Raw genomic sequence first — 10,384 nt, 5'->3', positions numbered from 1 at the left:
GCGGGCTTTGGAGGAAGAGATTCAAGATCTTTTTCCCTTCCCTCCTAAGTTCTGCACCAGACCATGAATGCCCGACAAGGATGGTTCATATTTTCTACTCTCTCTCTCTCTCTCTCTCTCTCTCTCTATCTATATATATATATATATATGCCTTCCTCTATTCCCTCTTATATCCATACTCGTTCGTATAAAAAACAATCGCATAAAGTGAGGCCTCATCTTTGTCCTTGCAAGGTCTCCTTTTTTTGGCTGCTCTCAGATGACCGCGTCGTCAAAATTAAGGAGATTTGCACGAAAAAGTCCCAGTATGGAATAGTTGGCAGGAGGAATCTGGCGATTGCAGTTTTATTTGGGCGATTGGATATTTCTTGGTGTCATTGAGTGTTCTTCAGTTTCGTTGTCAACAAAAATGGTTGGGGTGGGTGCTGGCTAGTGACATTAATATTTTTTTTTTGTAACATTTTAATTTTTAGATCAAGGTCATTTTGTGTGAGGTTAAATTTGTCTATAGAACTTTTATATTACAGTGAATGGAAAAATAAGCTAATAAGATGGGCATAGCACCTCTCAACTTTTATTGATTGATTCTTCTTAGATTTATTTATTTATTTTATTTTTCTTAAAAAGGAGGATAACTGGTAGCAAGTCACAATTACCCACTTCTTTGGGATTTAGATAGGCTATGGGGAATTTGACTTTGTCTGTGGTCACAGTTAAGCAGACTCAGCTCAGAGCATCGAACCCAAAACTTCTCATATTTTTTTGTTTATTGAGGAGTCTCAGTTTGCGTCCTTACCACAGTGTCACTTGTTGTGATTATTCTTCTTTGATTTAGTCAATTATAAAATAAAGATGTGAAAATTATTTCCAAGCTTTTAATTACTAAACTAGTATCAAACTAATAAAAAAGGAGAACGCTTCGGAATCTGCTTTGAGCATGGTGGAAACTCCATTTTCTTCAATTTTGATTCCTCGCAAACTAAGTGCTTTAATTATGGTCAATTTCAAGTGATGGCATAAATAAAATTCTTCTGCCATAAAATGATAAGAGAATAGTGGATGACTTTTCAAGTTTTTTGTGGCAACAAGGATTGGCTCAATTGATAAAGTTTCTATTTTGTGTGTCGCCTAACCAAAGTTTGAATTTTATTGGCAACAACTTTCGTTATTGCGTGATATGTAAATTTCTACGTAAACCCATACCAATAACAGTTGGCAGTTAAGTGTCATGCGAAAGTTCTTCTAACTCGAGGCTGTAGGTATACTTGACACTGATTGGGAGAATAACCAATCTCTCTATAAAGTGGATGGAAAAATAAGATAATAAGATGGCCATAGTACCTCTCAACTTTTATTGATTGATTAATCTTCGATTTATTTATTTATTTATTTCTTAAAAAGGGGGATAACTAGTGAGTAGTGGCAAGTTACAGTTATTCATCTCTTAGGAATCTGGAGCGGCTATGGGGAATTAGACTCTGCATGTGGCCACAGTCAAGTAGACTCACCAGCTCAAAGCATCGAACCCATAACTTCTCACATTTTTTTGTTTATTGAGGAGCCGCAGTGTGCGTTCTTACCACTATGGCACTCGATGTGGTTATTCTTCTTTGATTTATTCAATGTGAAAATTATTTCTGAGCTTCTAATTACTAGACTAGTATCAAACCAATAAAACAGGAGGACGCTCTGGAATTTGCTTTGAGCATGGTGAAAACTCAATTTTCTTCAATTTTGATTCCTCGCGAAGTAAGTGCTTTAATTATGGTCAATTTCAAGTAATGTCATAAAGAAAATTCTTCTGCCATAAAACGATAAGAGAATAGTGGATGACTTTATATTAAGAAAAGTTTTTTGCGCCAACAAGGTTTGGCTCAGTTGATAAGATCTCTATTTTGTTTTGTGTGTCTCCTAACCAAAGTTTGAATTTTATTGCCAATAATTTTCATTGGTGCATGATATGAAAATTTATACGTAAACCGATACGAGTAACAGTTGCCAGTTAAGTGTCATGCGTAAGTCCTTCTAACTCGAGGCTGCAGATATACTTGACACTGATTGGGAGAATAACCAATCTCTCCATAAACTTTTGTGAATAAAAAAAAAAAAGAAGATTCTTGCACAAACCCCACATTTTGTTGGCTCATATTGAGTATTTAAAACCATCTGCCCTAGTTCACCAACAACCTTGATGTTGTGATGCATGAATTTTATACGTATATTGGTTAGAAAAGTCTTAAGTTAGATAACTTGATTACATATTGTCACTTAATAAGATGCTACTATGTCAGTTACTTTTCACCTAATATTAAATAAGGCATCATTTCAAAAAATATAAAGCAAGCATATGATTAAATGAAACATTTAGGTAGAAAGCAAATGACATAGTAGCATTTTAAGTTCGATGATAATTATAATGTGAACAACATGTCAATTATAGTTAATAATATACAAACATGAATGTTGATATTAAGTAGTTAACAAACCACGTAATTAGACAGCTTAAGAGAATTTCTTGCCATAATAGCACCGTAAGTTCGATAATAATAATAGTGTGAACAACATGTCAATTATAGTGAATAATATGTCGAGATGCATGTTGATATTAAGTAGTTAATGAACCACGTGATCAGATAGCCTGAGCGAATCCCTCCACTATACCAGGTATGCCAAGTATACACTCTGCCATACCATAACCCTTCAATATTCCCATCATCATGATATTTTAATTATTTACTAAATATGCCAATGGGTATAAAAAAAAAAAAAAAAAAAAAAAAAAAAACTAAGAAAAACTTTAAGTTTTAAACAAAATAAAGGATAAAGTAAATAGTACAAGGATTGATTTTTTAATGTACAAATTTTGAACTTTCGTTAAAATAAACAGTATTATGAATTTTTTTGTTAAAGTTTCAAAAAAAAAAAAAAAAAAAAAAAAAAAAAAAAAAATAGCTGGACAGCATAGTACCCAATCGCACATTGAATCTTTGATTCGCTGACCCCACGTGCTATGCTTGTCGGCCGACTCAAAATATCTTGATATCTAAACTGGGCCGGGCCGAACTCTAAAGCCCATTTGTAAACCCAGTTTCCCAAAATGAAACACAAAGAAGTGGTATCAGATTGACGTCACCCATTTTTGAATCCAACCAATGAAGAACGAAGTTGCTAAACTAATCGCGAGTGGGTCGTACAGCGCGTCTCTGCGTTTCTGCGTCCTCGCGAATTCAGATTCCCGCCTCTTCTCAAAGCCTGCGGAAAGGCCGGTCAGCTCCGCAGGCACATATTCCACATGCCCATCTCTTCAAAACCCGTTTTTCGGCCGATGTTTACTCCGCCACGGCTCTCACCGATGCGTACATGAAGCTTCGTTTTATGGAAGATGCACTCAAGGTGTTTGAGGAAATGCCTGAACGGAACTTGGGTTCGTTGAACGCAGTGGTCACCGGGTTTTTGAAAAATGGGTACTGTAGAGAGGCTTTGCATTGAGAGCGATGTTTATGTTGGCACGTCTGTTCTGACTATGTATTCGAACTGCGGAGAGTTGGTTTTTGCGGCAAAGGTGTTTGAAGAAATGCCCACCGAGAGCGTTGTGAGCTACAATGCTTTTGTTTCAGGGCTTCTGCAGAATGGGGTTCCTCGTGTGGTGCTGGATGCGTTTAAGAAAATGAGAGGATGTACAGGTGAAAACCCCAATTCAGTTACGTTGATTTCGGTTGTTTCTGCCTGTGCTAGCCTTTCGTATCTTCGATTCGGCAAGCAGGTTCACGGTTTGATCGTCAAAATTAAGATCGGGCTTGACGTTATGATTGGAACAGCACTTGTGGACATGTATTCCAAGCGTGGTCGTTGGCAGCTGGCTTATGCTTTCTTCAAAGAACTAGATGAAAAGTGGAACTTGTTTACATGGAATGCCATGATCGCCGGAATGATATTGAATGCGCAAGCTGAGAATGCCGTTGAGCTATTTGAACAGCTAGAATTCGAAGGATTTGAACCGGATTCCGTTACTTGGAAATCAATGATCAGTGGGTTTTCGCAGCTAGGAAAGGGCATTGAAGCTTTCAAGTGTTTTAAGAGAATGCAATCAGCTGGTGAAGTCCCCAGTTTAAAATCTATCACAAGTCTTTTACCAGCGTGTGCAGATTTATCTGCTCTGCATTGTGGAAAAGAAGTTCATGGGCACGCAATTTTAGCAATGATTTGTTCATTTCAACTGCTCTTATCGACGTGTACATGAAATGTGGGCTGCGCAAGAAGAATTTTTTATGGGTTTCGGGTAAAACCCGACTATCCAGCATTTTGGAACGCATTCATATCGGGATATGGAAGAAACGGAGGAGAATGCAGATGGAAGAAACGGAGAGAGTGAATCTGCATTCGGGGTCTTTGAACAGATATTGGAAGAAAAAGTACAACGAAATGCTGCAACTTTCACCAGTCTTCTATCCATGTGCAGTCACACAGGTTTGGTGGACAAAGGATTGCAAGTTTTTAGGATGATAAACAAAGATTTTGGTCTAAAACCAAATCCATTTGGGTTGCATGGTTGATCTTTTGGGTCGAACTGGCAGGTTGAATGAAGCCCGAGAATTAATAGAACAATTACCAGAGCCTTCCGGAGCAGTTTTCGATTCTTTGCTAGGTGCCTGTGAAGGCCATTTGGATTCAGAACTGGAGAAAGAAGTTGCTACAAAACTTTCAGATTTAGAGCCAGAGAACCCAGCACCTTTCGTGATCATTTCGAAGATATATGCTGCACTTGGCAGGTGGGAGGACGCAGAAAAGATTAGAGGATTGATGAATGATAAAACACGAAGAAAGCTCCCTGGCTTTAGTTTATTAAGACTGCATGAGAAGTAGATGCATGAAACAAAAACTGCAACTCAATGTCAACTGTTTAAAGTCCCAAACCAAAATTTTGAGACTCTCTGCTTCTCCGTAGAAGTTTTCGGCAAACAGAAATCTCACTGATTCAACATCTCCTTCACCGCAAACCCCATGTAGTTATTGAAGTGGTCTGGCGGTTCGTAAATGAAGCAAGAGATCACATCTCTGAGTGTGATGACGCCAACAACTTCACCTTCCTCCCCAGCTACTACATGGATCCTATGAACGGACTTGGAAGCAAGACTTTCAATCACATTGCCAAGAGGCGACTCCAGTTTGCATGTAATCGGTTGGATAACTTTTCCAATTTCGTTGGTTGTTGCGATGGTGCTCATGAAGTCCCTAACAGTGAGCTTCCTGAAAGAAATTGGCACACAAATTAAGTACCTCATCAAGAATGATTGTCTTTGTCAAGTGATCAAAACAAGCATTGGCTTTGTTTCTTGACAGAAATCAGCGTATGCAGATTAGTTCAAATTCACAACTGGATGAGTTCAGTTTCATAAGTAGGTATTTCAGATCCTTCACACCTTGAAGTTGAGAGGATTAGAGCACTCTACAGTCCATCGTGAGGACCAAGCAAAGGTTGTGCACCGTAAATGGTTCAAAGTTTATTTTCGAATACCTGAAATTGGAGAAAAGCTCGGGTTTGAGTAGCAAGTATCTGATATCTCTGATGCTGACATTACCGACTATGTTTTTCTTGGGCCCCTCTACAACAGGAAGACCACCGATTTTGTTATCTCTCATCCTCTTGAAAGCTTCCAGTATTAGATCATTGCTCGTGATGCTAATAACCTAGCCAAGAAAACAAAGGAGCAATAATATTGAGACTCCAAATTCACTGTTTATAAAGAATATTGTTTCGGAAACCAGGCAACCTTACCTCTTCAGAGGACATGAAAGGAAGTCCGAAATCAGAGATAGGCTTTGATGCTATGCAGTCGAACCAGTCCCTTCCTCTGCATCTCTCAAGACCCTGAACAAGTGCCGATTGAGTAATGTAGTTCTTAATGTTGGGTTGGCCTGGTTCTATTACAGGTACATTCCTCAGCCTATATTTTGAAAGTAGTAGCATAACGCTCAACATCGAACTATCTGTTGCCACTGGAATGAATGGCGCCCAGCGGAAGGATTTAAGTATTGACCTCACCTGAAACATACAAGTACATATCACATTCGGTTCACCCAGTCAAATAACTCGCAAGAAACCAATACTCTACACAGAATCTTCTTACTGTTGTTGACTTGAAGGGTTCATCATTCAGTATAACATTGTAAAAGTCTTTGCCCAATTCATCAGCAGCTGTGGGAGCATCTTTGGCTATTCCTTTCTCTGCAGCCGCACCGCCAGCCACGGCAGCTCCAACAGCAGCAGCAGTTAGCCCTGCAACCGCAGCAGGACCAGTCACCCCCAATGCTAGAGCCCCAATGGCCCCTACTGCACCTGCACCGACTCCAGCCGCTGTTGCTGACGTAGCTGATATAGCAACCGCAGCCAGCTCTGCACTCTCCAACACCCAAAGAATAATGGCAGAGTAATCTATGAGACCTAGGTACCTGCCTCTCCAATCTGAACTTGTATCTGCTTCTGGGTTGCTAACAGGAGCTGACAAAATGTTGTTTTCAGACAGAATCTTAACCGCGTCGCCAACGGATGTATCTGCCGGAATCTCAATTACTGCAAATAATAATGTAACAAGGCACTACTTTTAGCTAACCATTGATCTCAGTCAATTCTATTATCATCCATAAATACTGTAATTGCGGATTAAACAGTTAATTCTGTCACCTTTGCCTCCAGGTACTGCTGGGAAAGATGAAACCGGAATTTTCGCAAATGTATTTGTTAAAACCTCCTGTAGGGGACGAGGTAATTTCTTCCTGGATTGGATGGTTTCGAAGTAGGCATCGTAGCTTGAAAGTTTAGATCTTTCCTTAACCTCTTGTGCTTCTGCTTCTGCTTGTGCCATATCTACTCTGAAGACAGAAATCGAAATCTTAATCCAATGTCTTCACATGAAGTCGTAGAATCATTATACAAGAATTTTCTTAATGTAGTTCGAATTAACCAGGATTAATTTGTTTTGTGCAATTTCTGTCTCCCATCTGGGTTGAGATCCTATTAATTTGCTATATTATGTTAATTTGACATAATTAATCTAAATAGATGGCTAATAAAACATATTCAAGAAACATAAATTGTAAGCGAAAAACAAGATTAAAGAAGCTGGTAAAAGAGATACCTCCAAATGTGTGCTTCCAATGGATTCAGAAACTGCTGTCGGGCTCTGTTTATTTGGAAACTTTGAGGATTCTCTCTACCCTAGTAACCTCTACATGCATGGAACCTATACTTTTAACACGTGTCACCACCTGAAATGTGTTGCATTTCTGACTCACCACTTGTCACGAGTTGGTAAGAGTTCAGTTGGGCCTGGCCTAGGATACATAAAAAACCACCGCGAAGTTTTAGCTCTGCATTTGTTCTGTTTTTTGCCCTTGCCCAAAACTTTGGTTTCCCATTTATTTGGATTTGAGATTCTGTAGCTTTAACTTATAACTATGTAATTTGTATAATAATTTTGTGTTTAGTAGAAGTTGGTGTTCAATTTTTGACACGATTATTGAATAATAGAATTGTGATTAGTGGATTATTGGAAAATTAGAATTGTGATTAGTGGATTGTTGGAAAATTAGAATTGTGATTAGTGGATTGTTGGAATATTAGAATTGTGATTAGTGGATTGTTGGAATATTAGGATTTTGATTAGGAGAATAGAAAATGGTATGAATTTAAACTGATTCTATAAAATTTTACAACTTGAAATAGTAAAGAAGATAGAGAGATTAATGGGTTTTCGTTACTTTCTCTGCATCTCCCACATGTTCTGTTTAACAAACAGATGTCTCACTGCTTCATTATCTGCTTCTTAGCAAACCCCAAGTAGACATCAAAGTGATTGGGTGGTTCAAAAATGAAGCAAGAAATCACATCTCTGAGTGTAATCACACCAACAACTTCTCCTTCATCATCCACCACATACACTCTGTGAACCGATTTAGAAGCAAGAGTTTCAATCACATCGCCGAGAGTCGACTGCAGATTGCATGTAATTGGTAATATTTGTCTTCCCTGGCTTTCTGAGATTGTGTTCATGAAGTCCCTAACACTGAGATTCCTGAAAGAAAAGGGTAACAAGTTAAGTTCGATTTCACATTGGGAAGTGATTTCCACGCATGGTAAACCCTTTTCTCCTCATGCACACGCCTGTTTGTTTCTGGCCTTTAGATTGAGTAAATCTAGGGAAATCAAAGGACAAGATAATAGCGTGCAGAAGGAGAAAAAAGGGTGTGCGGATATTATTTCCCTTTCGTGGTTGATTGACTCTACCGAGTGGTAGAAGTAAAACCACGCATTGATTTTATTTCTTTGACAGAAATCAGTGCATGCAGATGAGGTCCAGAGTTTGGTTTCGGTACCTGAAATTGTTGAAGAGCTCTGCTTTCAGAAGAGAGAATCTGATATCACTTATGCTGACATTACCAACTATCTTCTTCTTTGGCCCCTGCACAACTGGAAGCCCACCAATTTGGTTCTCTCTCATTTTCTTGAACGCTTCAAGTACCGGATCATCGACATTGGTGCTGATAACCTGCACAAGAAACAATGCAACATTCATATCGGAATTCCAGATTCGCTAGTCAGCCAGAACCAGAAGAAAGTTATGGTAACACGGCCAAGATTACCTCATTGGAGGACATAAAAGGAAGTCCCAGGTCAGAGATGGACTTTGCAGCAATGCAGTCGAACCATTCCATTCCTTTGCATCCCTCAAGACCCTGAACAACTGCTGACTGTGTGATGAAGTTCTTAATATCGGGTTGCCCCACTTCTATTACAGGTACATTTCTCATCCTATATTTTGAGAGTAGTAGCAAGACGGTCAACATTGAACTATCTGTCCCTACCGGAAGAAATGACTCCCAGCGAAAGGATTTCAGTATTGATCTTACCTGAAACAGTCAAGTAAATATTGTCGGTTTCAAAACAAATACTCTTGAATATAGATTGATGCAGCAATGTTGTTGTCATCTTCTTGGTAAAGAATGAACTTACTGTGGTTGTCTTGAAGGGTTCATCTTGTAGTATAACGCTGTCGAGTTCTTCGCTCAGTTTATCAGCATCTGTGGGAGAATCTCTGCCCTCTCCTTTGTCTTCAGCCGCACCTGTTAAACAATATGGTTTTCACCAATGAGTTGTTTGGTTAACTTTGAGTCATAATCATGCGGATTTAACAAACCATTCGAGTCACATTTCACCTATTTTTCCAACTGCGCTGCCAGCCATGGCAGAGCAAACTGCTGCTGCAGTTAGGCCTGCAAGAGCAGCAGGACCAGTTACGCCCAATGCAACTGCTCCAATAGCGCCCATGGCTCCTGCACCGCCAACTACAGCCGCGGTTGAGTGAGCCGAAGGAGAAAATGCACTGGTCTCCAACACCCAGAGAAGAATGGCGGAATAATCCACGATTCCCAGGTAGCTCTCCCTCCAATCTGCACTTGCATCTGCTTCCGGGTTTCTCACAGGAGCTGACAAAATGTGGTGGTTAGATAGAGTCTTTACTGCATCAGCAATTGATGTATCCGCTTGAATCTCCACCACTGCAAATTATAATTCATGATATAATCTTAGTTTTAAAGGGCACTGTTTCGTTTTAGCCAATCATTGATTAAAGTAGCTAATCGTTGGTATTATTATTACCCTTGCCTCCAGGAACTCCTTGGAAAGATGAGACCGGAACTTTCGAAAATGCAAATGTTAAATTTTCTTGTAGGGGACGAGATAATTTCTTCCGGGACTGGATCGTGTCGAAGTAGGCATCGTAGGATGAAATTTTAGGACTTGTGCCCTTCACCTCTTGTTCTTGGGGTTGTGCATCTGCCATAGTACACTAGAGGCAGAATTTGGGATAATTAATCTCTAAATCATAGAACAATGTAGCAGAATACCAGAGCGGAATTGTTATTAACACTGAAAATAGTCGCCATCATGCATTTCTCCTATCTTATTTTTGCCTTACGGAATAATGCATTCTAAATGCCGATAACAACTCCGTACTAGAATGTAGTAATCACCATCAATTTGATTTGTGGAAAGGACCTTAATTATCTAACTAATCAAATTTTTTAACATCAGAAGATCAATGGATCAGATCGGAGGAGAAAAAACAATAAAAGAAGATCAAGAGATATAATTGAGGGTTTGTCGATATTTTGATACCTCAAAAGTCTCTGCTGCCGATGGCTTCAGAAATAGGATTTTGGATTCTCAGATCGTTCTCCTTCCAGAAAACAATTAGCTTGCCTCTGCATGCATGAAGCCACGGCCTTGCCAAAGTGTAGGCACCGGATACATGTTGGGCTTCTAATTCCCAATTAATTAAGTTGGACTAATCTTCATTTGGGTCTACTGGTTTATTGGACCTGGCCT

The 10,384-nt window shown here is 39.3% G+C and overlaps 2 protein-coding genes and 1 pseudogene across 6 annotated transcripts; 1 reads left to right on the top strand and 2 right to left on the bottom strand.

The window, feature by feature from the left end:
* Positions 1–3,094: 3,094 nt before the first annotated feature.
* On the top strand, positions 3,095–9,651 carry LOC148692025 (pentatricopeptide repeat-containing protein At2g02750 pseudogene; annotated as a pseudogene). Its single transcript, XR_015954912.1, has 4 exons — positions 3,095–6,585; positions 6,695–6,763; positions 7,828–8,010; positions 8,347–9,651. The product of XR_015954912.1 is annotated as a pentatricopeptide repeat-containing protein At2g02750 pseudogene (transcript).
* LOC137738323 (SNF1-related protein kinase regulatory subunit gamma-1-like) lies at positions 4,802–7,275 on the bottom strand. Of its 3 annotated transcripts, none has more exons than XM_088682955.1 (6): positions 7,137–7,275; positions 6,683–6,870; positions 6,129–6,571; positions 5,777–6,043; positions 5,421–5,688; positions 4,802–5,247 (listed from the first exon to the last, which is right to left on the bottom strand). In XM_088682955.1, exons 2-5 carry the CDS (start codon positions 6,861–6,863, stop codon positions 5,437–5,439), a joined length of 1,143 nt encoding a protein of 380 aa, XP_088539081.1. In that variant the 5' UTR covers positions 6,864–6,870; positions 7,137–7,275; the 3' UTR covers positions 4,802–5,247; positions 5,421–5,436. The 3 variants fall into 3 exon arrangements, with proteins under 3 accessions (XP_088539081.1, XP_088539080.1, XP_068334062.2); XM_088682954.1 differs by having other exon boundaries at positions 5,516–5,688; XM_068477961.2 differs by having other exon boundaries at positions 5,516–5,688; positions 6,683–6,865; positions 7,137–7,200.
* LOC137737817 (SNF1-related protein kinase regulatory subunit gamma-1-like) lies at positions 7,638–10,377 on the bottom strand. 2 transcript variants are annotated; one of them, XM_088682952.1, is made up of 7 exons: positions 10,175–10,377; positions 9,656–9,845; positions 9,214–9,555; positions 9,011–9,120; positions 8,641–8,907; positions 8,374–8,546; positions 7,638–8,072 (listed from the first exon to the last, which is right to left on the bottom strand). In XM_088682952.1, the coding sequence occupies exons 2-7, from the start codon at positions 9,837–9,839 to the stop codon at positions 7,802–7,804; spliced, it is 1,347 nt and encodes a 448-aa protein (XP_088539078.1). In that variant the 5' UTR covers positions 9,840–9,845; positions 10,175–10,377; the 3' UTR covers positions 7,638–7,801. The 2 variants fall into 2 exon arrangements, with proteins under 2 accessions (XP_088539078.1, XP_088539079.1); XM_088682953.1 differs by lacking the exon at positions 10,175–10,377 and having other exon boundaries at positions 9,656–9,949.
* Between the last annotated feature and the right edge of the window lie 7 nt (positions 10,378–10,384).

This window comes from Pyrus communis, chromosome 13 (genome assembly GCF_041283825.1).
Source record: "Pyrus communis isolate YQ-2024b chromosome 13, ASM4128382v1, whole genome shotgun sequence".
Lineage (NCBI taxonomy): Eukaryota > Viridiplantae > Streptophyta > Magnoliopsida > Rosales > Rosaceae > Pyrus > Pyrus communis.
Note: the sequence above shows the minus strand (reverse complement) of the source record. Positions and strands in the feature narration are given on the sequence as shown.